Consider the following 21,316-nt stretch of genomic DNA (forward strand, 5'->3'; position numbering starts at 1 on the left):
TCATTTTAGCCTTATATGGCTTTTGAGGCCTGGGAACTCTGCCAGAAAAGTAAAACCTATTTTCATCTGAACTACAATGTGTGCGATTTTTCACTAAGCAGCTTTTACCATGCCAGAGTTGCTGAAACTGTTTTGCTGGTAGCCGGTGCACTTCAGTTCTCTGTGCTTTGTTATCTCTGGGGAGAAAGAAAACCATGTACCAAACTGTTGGAAACTACTGGAAGTCAGTGTGACTCTGACTTCTAGAAACCCATTATAAACCACTCAGTGAGCAGTTTCCAAGCATTCAGCCCTTGCTTTACTGCAATGAGGATCCACGTATACAATTACTGGACACAAGAAGTAATGAGTTTTGTGGTGACTCATCATGAGGTGTTTTTCCCCCCAACAGACACCCTAGACTAGAGGACTGGAGGATGTTTCTCAATATCCAGTCTTGATCCAGGATTTGCTGAGAAGAGGCTGCAGTTAGGAAGAACTGAAGGGCACTTTGAAAGAGAATTTCTTCATGCTTTCCAGACAGTGGGAAAAGTAAGGTCAATAAAACCCAAATAGCATGTTTTGTTTTTCAAAGCTGCCATTTCACTTTATGGTGGTTTGGTTGCCAATGATGGGTTCTGCTGTATGATTGTAATTGTTTGTACTTGCTACACTGTAATACAACTTGTTTCCACTTGATGGGTGGAAGGGCACCAAGAACCTGGTTTGCTCCGTCTGGCTTCAAAGGATAGGACTATACATGTGTGACAGTTTCAGATTTCTCCTAACAGGCACGTTTCTATGCAATTTTGTCTAAGAGACACATTTTTGCAAACCAACTCCCCTAATACAATAGATAGTAAAAATGTTACTTACATATACGTGTGTGTGCACTCTCTCACACACAATTTACACTAGTACATGAATTATTTACTTTGGAAACTGCAATGCAAAATTCAGAGAAGTGTGGATTTCAAAGTACGGCTGTGTTTTGGTTCACACTATGTTTTGAGAAGTGTGAGTTGGGTAGGTTTGCCTTTAAATACATGCTGAATTGACTTTCTCCCCTATTACTAAGCTGAGATTCTGTCTAGGGACTCTAGAGATGAGTTGTGTGTGTGACAATTGGGTTTTTCAGGTTAGGTTTTTTGTCTGTCTGTTTGTTTTCTGAGCAGCCTCTGGCTAGATCGTCTGCTTTGGTATATAGCTGTAGCCTGTGTTCTCCTGCCCCTGAGGGAGTTTCACAGGGAGTTCTCTGCTATGGCACCTCATCTTGCATCATTGCCCCAGTGATGCTGAGGAGCATCATAGCCCACACATTTGAGACTTCAGTTTGAGTGTTCAGGGCTGGCACTGCCATTAGGCAGATAGTGGATGATAGGTGGTGGGAAACAGCTTCAAGGTGTTTGAGGACAGTGTTGTGTGTGCCACATAACATGTCCCATATCCCCCAAGGCAGGAAGATTCAAGGAAACATTTAAATATTTCATTTGTGTTGATGAGGAGTTGCGAGTTTGTTTGTCTCAAATTAGACCTAAGAGAAATGAGATTACCCAGCAAAAGCAAGCTCACACTTCTCATTCAGTTGGTATATATACTGAAGGTACACATGTAAGAGACTCGTTTCTAATTATATTTTGGGAATTATTCATGCTCTTATGTAGCTGCATTAGTTTATACTTTCTGGGTGTCCCATGTTCATATTATAAAGTATCGTATTTTTCGCTCCATCAGACGCACCAGACCATAAGATGCACCTAGTTTTTGGAGGAGGAAAACAAGAAAAAAAATATTCTGAATCCCAGAAGCCAGAACAGCAAGAGGGATCGCTGTGCAGCGTAAGCAGCGATCCCTCTTGCTGTTCTGGCTTCTGGGATAGCTGCGCAGCCTGCATTCGCTCCATAAGACGCACACACATTTCCCCTTACTTTTTAGGAGGGAAAAAGTGAGTCTTATAGAGCAAAAAATACGGTAGTTGTGTCCTGTGTTATCAATCAAGCACTGCTAGAAGTTGTCCCCCCCCCCATTGTATTTCTTATTTTTAAAAATCAGTGTGGTTCAAGCAATTTTTTTATTCTGAAAGTGTGGCCCAGAGAAAAAAGTTTGGGGACCACTGCCTTAAGCTAACCTACTGTTTTCAGCTGTGGTGGAGGATACTAAGCCATTACCAGTGCTGTAACCAAAGTGAATCTAGAGACTGAACAAAGTTTACAGCACAGGGATCTACTGATACAGATCTAGAAGAATGAAAGCAGATTTTATACGTAATTCCTGGAACTGTAGCAAAGGGAAAACATTTTGGACAATAATGTTGAAAACAGCACAGGGAATTACAGGATATGTTTTTACCCGAAAATCCTTTAAAAATGCTTCTTGGAATGTTCCAGTTTGCATGTTGACCTTCAACCAATACAAACTCTGCTTATGACAGCAAAACTTTGTATTGCCCAATCTTGGAAATGTAAACAATACTCCAACAACTACGCAATTGCTAAAGAAAACCTGGGAAACAGCCTTGCAGATAAAACAACCATATAATAGAAAAAACAATAGAATAATTACCAAAGCAAATGTACTGACCAATGTTTATACATTTCTGGAAAGACAACGTGGCAGATAATAACCTCCTTATTTATATTAATGTAATAATCTGCGCTTTCCCTTCCCTTCATAATACTTTTCTTTCTATTCACATTTTCTCTTCACTTTATTACTGCATATCTATCGTAAAATTAATAAAAATATTAATTTGAAAAGTCATAGAGAATCCAGGGAACTGCAGTTTGTTAAGGGTCCAGTGAACTGTATCTCTGTGAGGCCAGCACTGTTAACAAACTACAGTTCTCCAGATTCTTCGGGGAAGCTGTAACTGTTAACGAGAGTGCTTTAAATGTATGGCACGGATGCAACCCTAGTCCAGCTAGCTAAACACAACTGGCTCTCTTTTAAGTTTTCATGATAGTCCAACATCCTATTTCATTGCCAGAAGCTTTATTATCTTTCCCTCCCTGTGTGGATGTAATAAGGGTGAGAGACCTGATATTAAGCAAGTTGAGCAACAACTTGTTAATCTTTCTCCTGCCAGCCGTCCTCATATCATGCACTGCTTCTGGCAGAAGTGCTGTGCATTCAGTCCCCCCCCCCCCCGATGTGACATGATAGAAATTCACAAAATTATGCAAAGCATGAAGAAAGTTTTTCTCCTTCCCTCGTAACACCAGATCTCAGAGGTATCCAAGGAAGGGGGATGTTGGAAGATTTGGGACAGATAAAAGGAAGTACTTCTTCACACAGCTCATAATTTAACTATGGAACTCACTTCCACAGGAGGCAGTGATGGCTACCCATTTGGATGCTATGGAAGAGGATTAGGCTAATTCATGGAGGACAAAGCTTTCAGTGACTGCTAGTTAGGCTGGCCATGCTTTACCTCCACTATGAAGGCATTATGCCTCTGAATACCAGATGCCGGGAACCACAGGTGGGCAGAGTTCTGTTGTGCTCAGGTTCTGCTTTCAGGCTTCCCACATGCATCTGGTCAGCCACTGTGACAGCAGGATGCTGAACTAGACAGGCCACTTGCCTGATCTAGCAGACTTGTCCTGCGTTCTAAAATTACTTGGCCATTTATTGTTGGAGTTTGGCAGGGTTAAGACTGTCAGGCAATCTAAAATTGGGTGGATTGTTGTTTTTTCTCTGCGTTATGGGTTTCTGCTGGGGAAGGGAGAGCTGGCATTCATAGATAATGACACGGAGACATAGGTTCCAGTGCAGAGCACAGTTGGGAACAATTGCCGAGAAATCTCAGAGAGTGAGGATATTCGGTCCTGTCCAAATTGCTCTGAAACTACAGACAATGGATCTGCTGCAACTTGGCTCATCAGACTTCTGCAATGACTACACTTAATGTAAGTGCTCTCTTTTGTCTGCCACAGACTTCTGAGCAACTGCTGTAAACTGTCTCTAGAGCTTATTTAATTCTAAGGGAGAAGACCAAGCTGCCATTCCCAGAGGGTTGGCAGTCATTTGCCTCCTCATTTCTTTTTTACAAGCAGAAAGAAAAATTGTAGTAGAGATTGTGAGTACTTCCTACCCACAGTAGGTGAAAATATAAACTTGAAAGCCCTTTTAGAATGTGCACCAGTAAAATAGGTCAGGCATTTTTATGGATTGCCTGCCTACTCTAAAAATCATCAGCTCTACATGGAGCTCTCTAGAGTCTGTAAATGATGGCAGGAGAAAAAAACAAACCCTGAAAAAATAGAGAGGTTGGGAGGCTTGTTGGCCTTTATAGTTCCAAAACACAGGTGGGGAAGATACTTGATTGTGATTGCATTAATGAAAAAATTACCTAATTTGCACTTCTTGCATCAATATGTGAACTGAAACACAACTATTCTTTGAAATTCACTGTCCTTCGAAATTCACACAGCTAAATGTTTCAGAATACGTTGATGTGATAGGATGTACAATGTCATACCCTCCAACAATTCTCTGATGAAAATAGGGACGTCCCATTCCATAATGATAGTTTTACTATTTATACCCCACACATCTTACTGGGTTACCCCAGCCACTCTGAGTAGCTTCCAACATATGAAAACATAATGAAACATTTTTTAAAAAAACCTTCCCTATACAGGATTGCCTTTAGACAGCTTGGAGGTCAGATAATTCCATACCCTCCAACATTTCTTCAATGAAAACAGGGACATCCTAAGGAAAAGTGGGACATTCCGGGATCAAAACAGAAACCAGGACGGCTTCTCTAAATCAGGGACGTCCCTGGAAAATAGGGACACTTGGAGGGTCTGCAGTGTCTGCATTTCCCTACTAATATACATATTTTTGTACACAATGTTTGTTTGAACTACACAGCAAAATGAGGAGTTGTGTGAATTTTGGAGGGTAATTGTGTTTCAGTTCAAGTATTGGTTCAAAAAGTGTGAATTAGGGCTGTGCATGGCCCCTGGTTCTGTTCAGGCCCTGAATTGGGCCCAATGTAACACACCAAAGTGGGCATCAGATTGGGGAGGGGGGCATACACAGCCTTGCTATTGTCCATTTCATTGCATTTTAATGTAGTGCAATCCTACCTTGGGTAGTAGGTAGAATATAAATCATCCAACATAGCTAAAATAAAGTGGCATCAGTAGTATGCCCACTAAACCTTATTGCGCTGAGTCAGCAATAAGCACAGAAGAAGCTACCTTACACCAGCCCAAGTGTCTGTTTTGACAGATGTTGAACATCAAGTGCCACTTGGTCCTTCTCACCACAGAGGCCAGGGAAGGATTCTGAGGTCTCCTGCATGCATAGCAGGTACTCTGCCACTCAGCTATGAAGGCTCCTCCCCATACATAGCTACATCCACACAATGTACAGAAGAGTCTTCAGTTAGTGGTTTTATAGGAGGGAGAGAGAGGAGAGGTGTAATGTTTTGGGATAGGCTGAAAGGCCTGAATGCTGGGAGAAATGAAAAGCAGAGGTGTCTAAGCAGTTGGAAAAAGAGGAGAGTTATGAAGTGAGATGGTGCACTGTGAGGTGGGAGGAGAGAGAGAAACGACTTCATGTCAGCCTGGAAACATGTTGCTATAAATTCTCAGCTGTTCTCACAGCATGCGGCTGAGAAACTGGAATGCCTGCAACTCTGTTATGATCATACATTCCAGTGACCCTATTTTCCAGGGAAAATCCCTATTTGGGTTATTGGTCCCTGATAAATTGCTGTCCCAGTTTTGCCTTTTAAGGATGCCCTTTTAAACTTCTCACAGGGGTAGTCACACTTGTCTCTTGCAGCAGCAAAAACAACATGCTTGCCACACTAACAGATTTCTTACAGTGTCAGAGGTAGTCTTGAGACCGCAAAAGCTCATAAGGCCAGAGTCACCACTGTAGTGACTTTGGGTACTAGTGCGCCCACCAGTACCTCCTATGCTGCCTGTGAAAGGTGTCAGTAAACATCCCTGCAATATAATACAGCCGTAGGTCTGTCATCACAAAGCAGTTCACTTGGTCGCTGACAGATGGTGCTATATTGCAGAAACGGTATGATGACAGATTGGGCTCCCAAAACTGAAGGGCCATTGCAGCAGTGTCAGAGGGTGAGGAATGTGTAATTTGGGAATATGTGTGAAATGGCACAAACTGCTTGGTCTGTGTTTCGAGTTGCCCTTCCCCCACATCTTATTTCTGTTCAGTGTTAGGATGCAAGCTGTGATAGGCCTTTTGAAACAGCTCAAGGCCACAGGTCTCTGGCATGACTCATCCACCTTCCCTTTCTCCAAAGAACGTGTATATGTGCATTGGTGTTTCATATGTCTTTATAAAGCCAAGGCTGCATTCAGCAGTAATTTGGGTGTATTTTAGTGAATTGTGGTGGTGGTGCATCTATCTCCAGACTTTGATCTCTCAGCATATTTGAATCTCTTTAGTATATCCTCTTAAGACCACAGAAATGTGGATGAGCCCTATGACAGCGATGAATAATTTCAGTTTTGAAGTTATGGGATTTATCTGTGTCAATCTCCCTGGGGCATTACAAGCGAAAGGTGGTTATCAGACTGACAAATGAATAATAGACTGAGAACTGTATTGCAAAATTCAGAGAAGTACAGGAATCAAAGGATGCCTTCATTTGCATCCATATATGAGATAAAAAAGTGCTAGTCAGAATGCTTCAACATCCTCAAGTGCCCCTCTTGTTTTTTTGCTATGCAAACAGCAATTCCGGAAAAGTTTGAGCAATATTGTGACACTGAGGGGTGGACAGGGACAGCTTAACTCTTTCTATCCCTGCTACGTTTGTTTTTAAAATCACCTCTCTGAAAGTACTATTTGCATTCCATGAGGCTGAGAGAGGGGTGAGATTTGGAATCGGAGCAACTAAGTAGGAGCAAGAGAAAAGCAAGAAGGCCCTGGGAATCCTAGACATATGAGAAATCCTTGCATGTGTTGTTCGTTCTCTGTTATTTCTTACTAATTCTTTATGCAGTTATAGTTACAGCTTCATCAATCTTTAAAACAGTTTTGACTTGTCTGATCTAACGGGAGGGAGCTCCCATGAACTCCAGGTCTGACTCTTCAGTCAGGGCAATAGGATCCTTACTGGACAGTGTTGGAGTCATATTATAAATTAGATAATAAAGAAAAGCTGACTAATATCAATGGACAGGAAGGTCCGTGGTGTAGATGCTGGTGCCACATGAAAAGATTGATTACCTTCAAGTGCAGAATGTATGTCACGAGGCATTTGTAAAAGTAAATTCTTTTCAGCCCAACTAATATAACCTGTTGAAACCTTTTGCCTTACTTGAGAACCGTCTCTGTGGGTGAGGGTGCAAAAGACATGTGAGGACTTGTTCAAATGTATGGAGAGCCTTTTCTTCTGGTGCCACATATATCACTTGTGTGATGTCAAAAACCAGTCATGGCCTGGAACTCATTCAGTCTTGGCAGGGAAAAGGATCAAGGCTATCCTTAAATGCCCTCAAGGAGGACGTTGAGTGTGTGTTTCATCCATGTGGGAGTCAACCCCTGTCACATCCATGGAATGTGAAGCTAAAGTCATCTCTTCTGGGTTAAAACGCTATTAATCATTTTCTGCTGAAGAGCCAGCTTAAAGACGTTGCTTTCTGAAAGTGAGGTTGCAAGGTTCTCATCTGTAATTAAAACTCTTCCTCTCTCCGCCCCTCCTTCAGTGGCCAGCCAACAAAACACAGAGCATCATCTGTGTTTGGAAGCCATTGCCTGAGGAACCTCCACAAACTTGACGGCTTGGTGCTGCTCTTTATTCAAGGTGCCACGTGAACGTTGCCGTTCAGTAAACATGCTTGCAGGTCCAAAGAGGGATCCGTGGAAGATGCTTCTGTGGCTGCTGCTCCTGCTGCTTGCTGACATTTTGGGATCCAGAGCTGAGGCAGACTTAAGAAAGAAGGCTCATGACCTAATGAAGCAAGTCCCGTTAATCGATGGGTAGGTGGAATTCCTTGTTTTCATAACTATGAAAGCATCAGTGTGGTCTAGGCTGGGCTATATTCTGATATAGCAAGGATTGTGGAAACTTTTTTTAGCTTTCTGTGGTTTGTATGCCAGTTACTGGTGGGTCCAGAGACAAAAGTGGACAGAGCAATGAATGTAAAGTTTACTTTTGTACAGAAAGCTAGTTTCTTTCTTTCTTTCTTTCTTTCTTTCTTTCTTTCTTTCTTTCTCTCTCTCTCTCTCTCTCTCTCTCTCTCTCTCTCTCTCTCTCTCCCTCCCTCCCTCCCTCCTCCCATCCATGAAAGTAAATGCCATTATCAGAATTCAAAACCCTCTTCTGGCATGGCAGAAAGACAGCCTGGGGTGAAAGAGTGTGACTTAGGGGTGGGTTATGACCTGGGGAGAGTCCCAAGAGCCAGATAGAGAGGCCTGGAAGGCTGGATTTGGCCCCTGATCCTGAGGATCCACACCTGTGAATACAGTATTCTTCTGATTCAATATAATGCTTTTCTTGAATACGAACAAAGAGAGCTTGCAAATATTCAGTCATTCTTGCCTGCCTCTGGAATTACATTCCTGGTTGTGTTGCAAACTGCCTCTGCCAGGCAGCAATGAGGAAGGAATCTGCCCAACTCAAATTTCAAAGCAGACACACCTGATTTGATTCCAGTCTGTACATGAGCCAAATCAGATCACGAGTCCTCCTTATAACCTGCAGTCCTATAGGTCCCTGCACAAGGTAGTACAGGGGCTGTTCCACATTGCCTTATCTCTTCCTTTTACATTAAAAAGAAAGAAAGAAAACCCAGCCTCCCACAGCATATGGTGCATGAGGCTATTAATATGCCTGTTTAAACATGGGGGCAGCCATGTTTCCTTTATACAATCCCCGCCCCCGGCCCCCAAAATTGAGAATATGAGTCTCATTGACCTGCGGCATTTCAATATCAAGTGTACTGTGGCAAACTGCTGCCATGATGGGGCCAAACATCTGTGGGCCGAAAGTCCAGGTCATTGGGGTCAAGAGAGGGAGGGAGGCATGCCACAAGTTCTGTGACAGAAATACATGTGTGTGAACTAAGTAATTCAAAGAGTGTCTTACAGTCCATCCTCTTTCATTAGCTCCCACAGCGATAGCAAATAGAGACGTACCTTTTAGAAAGCAGTAATAGACTAAAATGTCCTGTCTTCTTATCGCGCAGACACAACGACCTGCCCCTGAAGCTGAGATGGTTCTACCAGAACAAGCTGAGCAAGACTGACTTGAGAACACTCAACAAAACAGACACAAACATCCGGAAGCTCCAAATGGGCCATGTTGGTGCTCAGGTAGGTGTTCGGTGTGTACCCAAACCCTGCAAAATGCAGGATTGAACTCGTCAGCTGATTCTACACAATCGCTGGTATAAAAGAGTGTGGGAAGTGAATTGTTGTGTGGTCCCTTGATGTAAGAGGTGAAAGAGGAAAAATATAGCAGGGAGGGGTATAGGATGGATCCTAATAATAATAATAATAATAATAATAATAATAATAATATATTTATACCCCGCCCATCTAGCTGGGTTTTCCCAGCCACTCTGGGTGATTCCCAACAGAATATTAAAAACATGATAAATAAGGCCTGTGAGCATGCCATCTATTATATGGGTATTTTCTATGGGGTTGGGTTATGGAGGGGAAAATGTCCAATTGCAGTTACAGTTTGAATTCATACCACTCCTACCGATGGACTTCAAAGGGATCCCTTCTCGGCACCCATCAGCTCCTTTGAAGGGTCAACGGCATATCAACCGAGCGTCCATTGTGTGTACCTATAGTTGTGCCAAACAGGCATATATACACCTGAAATTCTGTTTTAAAGCTGCATTTTGTCAACTTTCTTCCAGTTTTGGTCCGTGTATGTTCTCTGCAGTGCACAGAACAAAGACGCTGTCCGCTTGACGTTGGAACAGATCGATGTTGTCAAGCGGATGTGCAAAGACTATGAAGAATTTGAGTTGGTGACATCTTCTCAAGGTAATGCGTCCTGCATTCGCTAGAGTGAGATGGTCTCCTTAGGTAGCTAATTTTTGATAACCTGAAAGGGGAGCAAATAGCCAGCCATTGAATCTATTATTGTATTTTTACTGCTGGGGGGAGGAAGAAAGCTGCTTGTGGGATTTTCTTCCTCAAATGCCAAATAACATGGCTGGGCTGTGGTACTAGGCACATTGACTTGGTGGGGGGGCTCTATCTGCTCTTCTGCCTCAGGTAGAAAAATATATTGGGCTGGCCCTACTCAGGCAGAAAAATATCCCATGTACATCAGTCAAAAATCATATGCTAGATCCAGAAATGAGTGGCACAGTTTTCACATTAGCATATTATCTTATCCACAGCCCCTTCAGATACTCCATCCTCACATGGAAGCAGGGGATGCCAGAGGCAGGTTTGGAACACTCAATATGAGGAGGGCAGGCATGTTTAGTAGCTGTTTTGGGCTGGCAGGGGGGTAGCTATTATTTTGCCTTCCTAATGCAGGCATTGCTAACAGTAAAAACATGAAAAGCTGTTAGGGATGGGAGAGAAATTCGATTCTGCTTACATTGAAAGGTGAACTTACCCAATTCACATTTTTCATAACAATATGCAAATCAAATACAAACATCCCACTTTTCTGAATTTTGCAATTCAGTTCTCCAGCCATGTAACGTGTGCCAAAATGCATAGAGTAAACCATGCATATAAATGTGTATATATTAGTGAAAATGACATGCAAAAATGCACTATATTGGGGAAAATTGCTTTGCAAAAATGTGTATATCAGAGGAAATGTCAAATTAAATGGTGTATAGTAGGAAAAATTCACACAAAAGTGCTAATGAATCTTAATGAGAAGTTAAAAGAACAACAACCCCAAAACCAATGTGAGGAACTTAAGACTGGAGAAACAAGAAACCGAGCAAAAACAAAATTCCTCATTCCTACATGCTGTAAATCTACCCGTAGTTGCACAACTATGTTGCTATGCATTGATGTCCCTTTAAAAAATCGGATCTGTCTTTCTGATCAAAATCCAGGCATTGCCAGCACTGACAGCAAAAAGATAGCATGCTTGATTGGCATCGAAGGGGGGCACTCCATCGACAGCAGCCTCGCGACCCTGAGGATGTTCTACGAGCTGGGCGTTCGGTACATGACGCTGACCCATAACTGCAACACTCCCTGGTAAACTACAAACAAGTGTTCCTTCAGAGAGGGGCTGTTTCTCTGGGATTTGCCAACACTGCTTACAACATTACAATGTATTTATTCCTGTACTGAGAGAATACATATGCCAGTAGGTCAGTCTGCTAAACGAAGGACCGGGGGAAGGCTGTAGCTCACTTGTTCAACATCCACTTTACATACAGAAGGTCACAAGTTTGATCCCTGGCATCTCCAGGTTGGGTTGGAAAAGGCTTCTGTATGAAATCCTGGAGAGTCACAGCCAGTCAGTGCTAGGTGGAAGGAATAAGCAGTGAAGTTGAAGCAGGGGTGGCTCAGGAAGTTTTGCTCCTTGATCCAAAACTGAAAATGGCACCTGCAGCCACTTGAGGTGACTGGAGGTGGCCCAGCGGAGTCCCAGCATGCTGAAGGAGGCCAGAGAGGAGCAGGCAGTGGCGGCTGCGGGTGACAAGCACAGGAGACAGTGAGTGGTGTGCTCCTCAGGGCACGAATCTGCCACCCCTCCCAGTTGTCCCCAGCCTGCCACCTGAGGTGACTGCCTCAGCATGCTTCATGGGAGGGCAGGCCTTGAGTTGAAGGATGGTTGGATTTAGAGTGAAGAGAGAGGAATTCAATTCCCTGCTTGGCCATTTCTCAGTTTAACCTACTTCATAGGGCTGTTGTGGAAATAAAAAGGAGCATTGTTTATGTTTTCCTGCGTTCTTTAAATAAACACTGGTTTAAATAAGTAATAAATTAATGTATTTCAGGGGTTGCCAATGTGTCATTTTGGGATGCCCAGCATCCCTTCTGTGGCACCCGTGAAAGGCCTAAGTAAATATCCCCTCAAAACTCCACAATACCCTTTGCTCTTCCTGCTCAGTTCTTGTTTGCACTGGCTCAGCCTCCCCTTACACTGAACATGCCCCCTTAAACATGCTCACGTGTCATGGGATGCCCGGATTGGGCACCCAGCATCCCATCTGTTCTGACTGGAGGAGAGGTGCAAAGAGCTTCTCTCTGTAAATGAATGTGTAGGAGCTGATAGAAGTGCCTCCCCCCCCCCTTTAAGTGGCTCATGGGGAGTGTGCCTGTTCCTTCCCCACCTGAATCTTTTCTGCTGTCTTGGATGTGGCAGCTATTTTGTGTTATGTCACGACCCCACAGCAACCATTCTGTTTCATGCCACTCACCCCATGGCAACCAATTTTTGACAACATCCCCGAAAAATTCAGTGTTCTAGATGCAATTACATCTGTCTCTCTGTGTGTTTGTAACGCTGTTCCACTTCAGAGTTTGAAATATTTCCTTGACAGGCTTAAGTTTCTTCTTAAACATCCCTCACCATCTTTGTTCCCCTGCAGGGCAGAAACCTCAGCAAAGCAAGAACATGAATTTTATCCCGACACTGAGGGCCTGAGCACTTTCGGCAAAGTAAGCATTAGTGAAGTGAAAATTAGCAAATTGCTGGCTGATATGCACCTGAATGTCTTTGAAATGTACATACTCTGCAGAAAAGGCAAATTCCATATTAGGGTCACTAGTAACGGGATCAAAATAAAGCTGCCAATATCACAATGCCTTTGTAAATTGTACGCCCCAAGGGGAACCACACTGCGCTCAGCATTGAGGGGGGAGAGTGTTGTTGCACTCAGATTCTGCTTGTGGGCTTCCCAGAGGTATCGGATTGGCCACTGTGGGAACAGGATGCTAGGTTTGGTGGGCCTTTGTCCTGATGCAGCAGCCAGGCTCTGCTTATGTTCTTAGATCATGTCAGAGTAGCATAACCCACAGCACCATCTGCCTATATTGTGCTAGGAAGTGGTGAAGGAGATGAATCGACTGGGGATGATGGTGGACTTATCTCACACGTCTGACGCAACAGCAAGGGCAGCTCTTAGTATCTCCAAAGCGCCGGTCATTTTCAGCCATTCATCCGCCTTCTCAATCTGCAACCATTCAAGAAATGTTCCAGATGATATCCTGCTGGATCTGGTGAGTGAGACTTAGGCCTTATCCAAACTCACCAGTCCTCTGCGCTTTACTTCATGGTCTGGGATTTAAAGTTCCGTGTCTGAGCACTCTCTCTTTCTTTCTCTTTTGCTTTGGTGTTTCCCCCACAAAAACCCACTCTTTAAAGCTGAATCAGAGCAAATGGAAATCCATTGAAAACCCAAATTGCCATTTGTTGTGCTTCAGCATTAATGAGTGGGTTTTTGTGGGATCAGCCCCTCCTGTCCTGGCCAATGACATGAAAACCTCTATTTCTTGTTGTCCAATGAGCCTCGCCAACTCAGGGAATGACCAATAAGGCTTCTGCATATGATCTCAGTCACCAAGCTAGGATATAAGGGTTCTGGTGGTCCCTGAGGTAGCCCAGACCTAATCAGTCTAATACAGGAACACCTTCAGTTGTTTCACTTGTATATTCTGTAGATAACCTGGGGCGTATCTACACTCATGGTTTATAACATTAAAAATGTGTTTTTAAAATGTGACACCAGGGGGTGCTGCAGAGCAAAGGGAAACTGCCATTAAATGTTATAGAATGTTATATTTAATAATGTTTAGAAGATCAATCAAGATCTAGCCCTGGTGTCTTCCCACATCAAACCTGAGTTTGACTTTATATTCTTTTCTGAGAGTTTTTTCCTCCCCACCTCAGCCTTTACTTTTAGATGCGATTATATTGTCATTGATGTTCTAGCTGCCAACATCCATATCATTATTGATGGTACCAGTCTACTTGTATCTGACTTGCTTCATTTCCTCTTCCTTTGTTTTAGAAAAGGAATCGTGGGATTGTGATGGTGACATTCCCAACCAAATTCTTGGCCTGTGGTAGCCAAGCAGTGAGCATTTCAACTGTTGCAGGTTAGCAGAAGCAGCTTTCTATATATCGCTCTATTAGTAATATCACACTACATTCCAGAACTAGAGTGGAATATAGCACAAGTTTAGCCCTCATTTCCATGTTATTTGCAAATGGAATATTTCTGGAAGCAAACAACACAGAAATGAGCACTAAGCTTGTATCACAGTCCAGTATAGTTCCAGAAGTGGCTTTTACATTCTGTGAAAGCTCAAACAGAATACTGAACTTCACGGAGACTGCAGGTGTGCTTATTCAAGGTAGATATCCATCCTAAGGAACAAACTAGACCTTACTTAATGGTGTGATTAGGAGCTATAAAAGGGTACCTTTCTAGGTGCATGAGGGTGGTTTCCATCAGGGCTGCGGAACAGACGAAAGGGAAGTTGAACCTTTTCCTCCACAGCTACAGCTACAATTGCAATGAAATACCACCACCACCACTAAAAAAAAGTGTGGTGATTTTCATCAATATTATGGCTGGTTAGGGGAAGCTAAACCTTTTGTGGTTTTAATGAAAGCCCTCTTTCACTGAGTATGTTCAGTATCTGTTGGAGCGTAGTAGAGAGTGGGGTGGACTGGAGGTTCCTGGAAGAGAGCATAGCTGGATAGCACTCCATGCTGCAACCTTTTGTTGCAGCTCCCACCTGTAATCCTTCTAGCATTCACATAACTACTACTCCAAGCACATGGCATTTTCTTTTTCAGCACGGTTCAAATGGTTTGCCCATTGTATATGTAATTGGAGGTAATATTGAACCCAGGTCTTATTATCCCAAGGTCAGTGACCAGGGAAATAAATAAATATCAGGTCAGCTGCCTTGAAAAATTTTATTTCCAGCTCTGAGCTTGCATTACTGTAGCAGCTGCCTTCCTCCAGCCTGTTCTGACCTCTCTGTTCCCCAGAGGTCAAGCCTCTGTGAAAAATCATCCTAATGAATAATATTACTAAGAAAATAACCTAAAATCTGTACAAATGTTTTTGTTCATTTAATCAGTTATGACATTTCTGCAACTAAGAACAAAATGTTCTAGTGTGTAGTTTTGAGGTAAACATTCAAATTGCAAAACATCAAGTAGATCTGATATATTTTATGTTACCTTTTGGTTAGCTGTCTGTAAGATGTCGCTTGACAGCAGAGAATCCCACCCAGTCCCACACCTGCCCCACTCAGTTTTCTCATCATTCTCTGGTAAAGCAGGACCAGTGATGGGTGTGGCCTGGAAAAAGCTCTAAGGGCCAGACAGAGAGGCCTCACTTTCAAGACTTACCAAGCTGATCTTGGTCTTTAAAATGCAAAGGGTGAAAAAAAACCATGGAGAATCATGTAATGTGTAGTTTGAACCTCAGGGTGAATTGCACATACTTCAGTGGCCCAACTTGCAACTGAATTTGCCCACAATTGGACATGTTGTGTTTCTATCAGACATCATAAATGGCTGTGCATTTCCCACCTGACATGTACTTCTGCTCTGACAACTATTGTCATTGTTGTCTCCTTTAAATGATCTAGATCACTTTGACCACATAAAGGAAATTGCAGGTTCACATTCAATAGGAATTGGCGGTGACTATGATGGATTAGTTCGGTTAGTAACCTTTTTTCATTGTCGTGCAAGACAGTTACATATTCAGCACTACAGTGGGATGCTGTTTTAAATGGCATCCTTGGAATTCCCCCACAGTGTAGAATCACCCCATGTCCTCTTGACATCATCGTGTCTTGTGTTTCTCCACCTCCACTGTTGGTAGCCAATGGTGAGGACCAGGGGTCACCATCATTATTGATTAAATTTATAAACTACCCTTCATCCAAAGATCACAGGGTGGTTTACAGCATAAGAATGGTACCCTTGAGATGTTCCTCAAGGTGCACTGCAGCCACCCCCAGTCTTCAGGTGGTGAGGTTAGTTACCTTTTCATCCCTACGGGACCGCCTCTCCTGGTATGTCCCACAGAGGAACTTACGGTCTTCAAACAAAAACATCCTGAAGGTCCCAGGCCACAGAGAGGTTAGGCTGGCCTCAACCAGAGCCAGGGCTTTTTCGGCTGTGGCTCCGATCTGGTGGAACGCTCTGTCACAAGAGACTAGGGCCCTGCGGGACTTGACATCTTTCTGCAGGGCCTGCAAGACAGAGCTGTTCCACCAGGCCTTTGGTCAGGGCGCAGCCTGACTCCCTCCTTTGGCAATCTTCACAGAACTTTAGCCTAATGGTTGCCATCAATTTGAGTTGAATTAATTTTAATGAAATGATTTTAGAATGTTGTATTATTTTGTTGTTGTTAGCCGCCCTGAGCCCGGCTTCGGCTGGGGAGGGCGGGATATACATAAAATTTATTATGATTATTATTATTATTATTATTATTATTATTATTATTATTATCCTTTGAAAAGTACATTGAGCTGATGGAGGAAGTTGGAAGAATGACACTCTTCCCCACTTCCTGTTTCAGCTCTATGCTCTCAGCTTACTTCTACTGGATCCAACTTTTACCCAGATGTATTGGGAAAGCAGGGTGTTCGTGTGTGAGCGTGTTTGTGTGTGAGCATGTACACCTTCTTTCTGTCACTCTATGGGTAGATGATCTAGGAGCAGGAGAAGTACACAGGGGTGATGGTGCCTGTGACAGTCAGTCAAAAATCTGCATGTTCCCACATGTGTAAAATAGTTGGCAACTCTGTGGATGAGGCAATGCAAGACAGGTTGAATCAGACCACCGACTAAGTGTTCAGGGCCAGCCCTACCATTTGACCTGATATCCTCTAACCTGCTATCCTCAGGAATGTTATAGGATATTGTCCTATCACCAAAGATTCAAGAGCTGTAGCTCACTGGTAGAGAATCTGCTTTGCATGCAGAATGTCCCAGTTTCAATCCTCAGCATCTCCAGGTATTGCAGGCAATGTTCTCTGCCCAGAGAGCTGTTGCCAGTCAGTGTAGATGGACCAAACTAGATTGACTACGGTCTGGCTCTGTAGAAGGTAGCTTTCTAGTTTCCTAAATTCTAACTGCTTGTCCAACCTCTGTACATTATGGAATACATGTATTGCATGTAACATGTGCTTCAACTTCCAGAGCGTAAGGACTCTATGTAGAACAAAAAAACCTATGAAAATGGTTGCATCCCGCTCAGGAGGGGCATTCCAAACTTGACTGGGATTAAATCTCTGAAAACAATTTAGATATCCCACAGTTTTCATAGCCTTCTCATTCTGTGAAAGGAATTACATCACACAGTGCAAGTGGAGGAAATGATTGGATGTCAGCAAGGCTTCCTCAGTCGGATTCTTGAATCTGATTTAGCACAAAAAGGATGTATATCCCCTCAGGAGTTAGCTGCACAGTTAACTGAACTCGGGAACTTATTAAGTTCCCTCTCTAGGGGGAAAAATGCCATCCAATATACATTTTGTTTGTTCCATACCTCAGTGTGAGCTTTCTTTGCTAACAGATTCCCTGAAGGACTAGAAGATGTCTCTAAATATCCAGCCTTGATCGAGGAGCTGTTGAGGAGAGGCTGGAGTGAAGAAGAACTGAAGGGTGTTTTGAGAGAGAACTTTCTTCGTGTTTTCCGGGAGGTGGAAAAAGTACTGCTAATGTTTGTTTTCCCCTTTTAACTGGCATTACATTTCCCCGAGGGAAAGAAATCCTCTAGGTCCGAGATAAGGAACCTGGGTCTTCTAGATGTTCCCTGATCTAAGAGTTGAGATTACCCAGCAAATTTGAAATGTGAGACTAAAAACAGAAACATTTCATTGCTGGATCAAATTTAAGACTGTTTTAGGTCAGTACTCAGCCTCCAATAAACAGCTAGTCAGGTGTCCCTGGGGGGGAAAGCAGACCAGCCTAAAAATGGGCATCACTTAGTGTGGGAGGAAAATATAATCCCTGTGACCCACATGTGTGGGGTAAATAATAAAAAAGTATCAGCTGGGTGCCTGGATTCACAACTTGGGGCTAAATTCACTCTCCAGCAGGAGAGTAGCAGAGTTTAAACTCTCCACCCGACTCCATTTTCTTTCTCCCCCATCCCACAATGATTAGACAGCAGTCTGGATCCACTAAGCATGTTCAACTTTGTTTGTTTGCTTGTTTGTTTATGTCTCTACATATTAGAGGGTTTTTTGTTTTGAAATTGTAATTCTGTAAATATTGGAGTCCCCCCAGGTCTGATGATACTTTTCTCCTGGGTGTGGTGGTGTTTCTTTTCCCAGATAAGGACCAGAATTTAGAGCATGAGTTCACTGTTTGTATGTAGCAGCCTTCCCCAATCAGGTGCCCTCCAATAGTTGCTCTGTCCCAGCTCCTGTCAACCTAGCAGTTCAAAAGCACACCAGTGCAAGTAGATAAATAGGTCCTGCTGTGGCAGGAAGGTAAACAGTGCTTCTGTGTACTCTGGCTTCTGTCACGGTGTTCCGTTGCACCAGAAGTGGTTTAATCATGCTGGCCACATGACTGTCTGTGGGCAAATGCCGGCTCCCTCGGCCTGAAGCAAGATGAGTGCCATACCCCATAGTCACCTTTGACTGGACCTTTAACTTTACAAGTCTTGAATAGCAACTTCGAGCAGCCTCAACTAGCATCGCCAGGCTGCTATATAAGGGTGCTTTGTTCACAGAAGGTCCCAGCTACTGGCATCACCAGACTTCCCAAGACCCTGGTAAACCACTGCCAACCCAAGGAAACATCATTAGACAGTTTATGCACAGCCTAAATCAGGACTGGGGAACCTTTGGCCTGCCAGATGTGGCTAAACTACTGGTCATCATCCCTGGCTCATCATCCCTGGCCACAGTCCAGCAACATCTGGAGGGCCACATGTTCCCCAGTCCTGGCCTGAATTGTCGCCAACTAAGTTGTACTAAAAGTAGACCCACTGAAATTGATGGGCTTAAATGAGTTGTGGCCATTAAATTCAACAGCCCTACTCCGGATGCCGTCCGCATATCAGATGGGTCAACAGAATAAGGCAGCTTCATATGTTTATAGTTGATGCAAAGGTCTCGCTTTCTGATTTGTCATTGTGTTTGAATACTTCTAGGTGCGTGATGAGAACTTGTCAGAGGGCGTGAGCGAAGTGGAAATTCCTCCTGAAAATGTTGATCATTCCTGTCACACAGAACTAAAGCCCCCATCTAAGCCGGCGACCAATTCCCATGGACTGCATTGGGGAGGGCAGCAGCCGTATAGCCTCGTACTCACAATTGCGGTGTATGCAATGCTAAATTGAGATCATCATCTCAGACAGTGGTGCAACAACCCTGCAGGCCTGTTTGGAAGATACAATGTGAAGTGTGACACATGTAGATGCTGCTTTGTGGGGACCCCACTGTGCCTTCTTCATTTCCGTGAATGAAGAGAAGAGGCTGTCTCTGCACACGAAGGGCAGTCAGGTGAAATACAAGGGCAAGACTCCTTTGCCTTAAATATTTGTGCTGAATACCAGGTTTCAGCAAACACCACCTACAAATGCAGCAGGTGTTAAGTTTGGGGCAGGGAACCAGATGCTGTGGGATGGCAGCTCCCATCCTTACTGACCCTTGCCTGCATTGGCTGGGGCTGATGGGAGCTGAGAGCCCCACATCACCTGGAGGGTCACTGCTAGCAATGTGGGAGGCATTCAGTGCAGTTCACGTTTATAGGCAAACCTGCCTAACGCACACTTTCCGAAACAATATGCAATTCAAAACACAGGCATCCATAACTATCCATAATTTTGTGCTAAATCACTGTTAAATTTTCACAAGGACTTTATTTTTATTTTTAAAGAAAACCACAAACTGGTTTAGAAATACAGTGGTACCTCAGGTTAAGAACTTAATTCATTCTGGAAGTCCGTTCTTAACCTGAAACTGTTCTTAACGTGAAGCACCACTTTAGCTAATGGGGCCTCCCACTGCTGCCATGCCGCCGGAGCACGATTTCTCTTCTTATCCTGAAGCAAAGTTATTAACCCAAGGTACTATTTCTGGGTTAGCGGAGTCTGTAACCTGAAGCGTCTGTAACCTGAAGAGTATGTAACCCGAGGTACCACTATATGGAGAACTGAAGAGTGGAGGGATGAGAAATTTGGGGCAGATTGGCCACACCATATACATCTAAAGCACACCCTGTATACATTTAAAGCACATGGCTTGCCCCAAATAAACCTGGGAACTGTAGTTTCTTAAATGTAGTTTTGTGAGAGGGAATGACAGTTCCTGGGATTCTTTGGGGGGGGGGACCATGTGCTTTAAATGTATGTGGTTGTTCTGCCCCGAGAGAAAGGCTGGGATGTAGGAGGAGGCCTATTTGATAGCCGTACCGTAGGGTTGCCATACGCCCGGAATTTCCTGGACATAGCCGGCAGTTGGCCCTCAGAAACAGTGTCTGGGTAGAAATTGCTTAAATGTCCGGGAAAATCTGGACATATGGCAAGCTCAACAACATTTCTGTTCGGATTTTCACTTTTTGAAATATGGCAATGCTACCATACTGAAATATAGGAATTCGTTTCATAGAGAGGCTTGTCCATCCCTACATTGATGGCTTTTCACCACTATTTCAGGACTTTCCTCTTCTTACAGGCTTTTGACCTCTGAGATTAATGACCTCTCTCTTTCTCTTTCTAGTGGTATGCTGTTTTTTTGTTTTGCTTTTTCATTTCAGCTTGTTTTAGTTGTTTGCTGTCTCAAGAATGATGAGTGAAAAAAATGTTTTTTTTAAAGGCAGTAAATCATTAAATAAATCCAAAACCAGATCAATATCCAGCAGTTTCACCAAAACAAATGAGGGACAGCTGCTGAGGGAGAGGAGATTTAGATTCATGGATCCTATAAAATGCTGGAAAATTGTTTGTAAATATCACATGTGATATAATAGTTGTGAAGAGCTTTGCTGTATAATATATACATTTGAAATTATTATAATGAGCAATTCTGTGACTGCTCGCTTTTGGATTCACTAGAGCAGTTTGAAAGCTAAAGCCCTAGTCTACATGCTCTCAGAGGGGCCTGGGCTGTAATGCAATTCCCACTTGTTTGGGAGTGAGCTTAATGGAACTCAGTGGGACTCGTGTACGTTATACTGCCAATCATCTTGATTAACTTCAGTTGGATCAGAACCTGTGTATACGTACCTTTGGTTCCAGGACCTCTGACCCTCCAGGGGTTACTGGACTACAGATCCCATTATCTTTGTCCATTGACCATGTTGGCTGGGGCTGATGGAGTCCAACATCATCTGGAAGGATGATAACTTCCCACCCCAGTTAGTCTCATGGACAAAACTTAGCACTTTCCACATTTTCTCCTGCAA

General features: G+C 43.4%; 1 protein-coding gene across 3 annotated transcripts; it reads left to right on the top strand.

Moving 5' to 3' along the window:
- The first annotated feature begins 363 nt into the window (after window positions 1-363).
- On the top strand, window positions 364-20,717 carry LOC128419151 (dipeptidase 2-like). 3 transcript variants are annotated; one of them, XM_053399545.1, is made up of 11 exons: window positions 364-531; window positions 7,680-7,953; window positions 9,162-9,288; window positions 9,846-9,975; window positions 11,019-11,166; window positions 12,510-12,579; window positions 12,964-13,140; window positions 13,932-14,019; window positions 15,532-15,607; window positions 17,472-17,607; window positions 19,062-20,717. In XM_053399545.1, exons 2-11 carry the CDS (start codon window positions 7,808-7,810, stop codon window positions 19,248-19,250), a joined length of 1,287 nt encoding a protein of 428 aa, XP_053255520.1. In that variant the 5' UTR covers window positions 364-531; window positions 7,680-7,807; the 3' UTR covers window positions 19,251-20,717. The 3 variants fall into 3 exon arrangements, with proteins under 3 accessions (XP_053255520.1, XP_053255518.1, XP_053255519.1); XM_053399543.1 differs by lacking the exon at window positions 364-531 and adding an exon at window positions 3,223-3,887 and having other exon boundaries at window positions 7,778-7,953; XM_053399544.1 differs by lacking the exon at window positions 364-531 and adding an exon at window positions 3,224-3,887.
- The last annotated feature ends 599 nt before the right edge of the window (window positions 20,718-21,316 follow it).

This window comes from Podarcis raffonei, chromosome 8 (assembly GCF_027172205.1).
Source record: "Podarcis raffonei isolate rPodRaf1 chromosome 8, rPodRaf1.pri, whole genome shotgun sequence".
Taxonomy (NCBI): domain Eukaryota; kingdom Metazoa; phylum Chordata; class Lepidosauria; order Squamata; family Lacertidae; genus Podarcis; species Podarcis raffonei.

Coding starts and splice junctions, on each gene's coding strand:
- LOC128419151 (XM_053399543.1), top strand. Junction 9,976..11,018: donor GTTGGTGACATCTTCTCAAG/GTAATGCGTCCT, acceptor ATCAAAATCCAG/GCATTGCCAGCACTGACAGC. Junction 15,608..17,471: donor GACTATGATGGATTAGTTCG/GTTAGTAACCTT, acceptor CTTTGCTAACAG/ATTCCCTGAAGGACTAGAAG.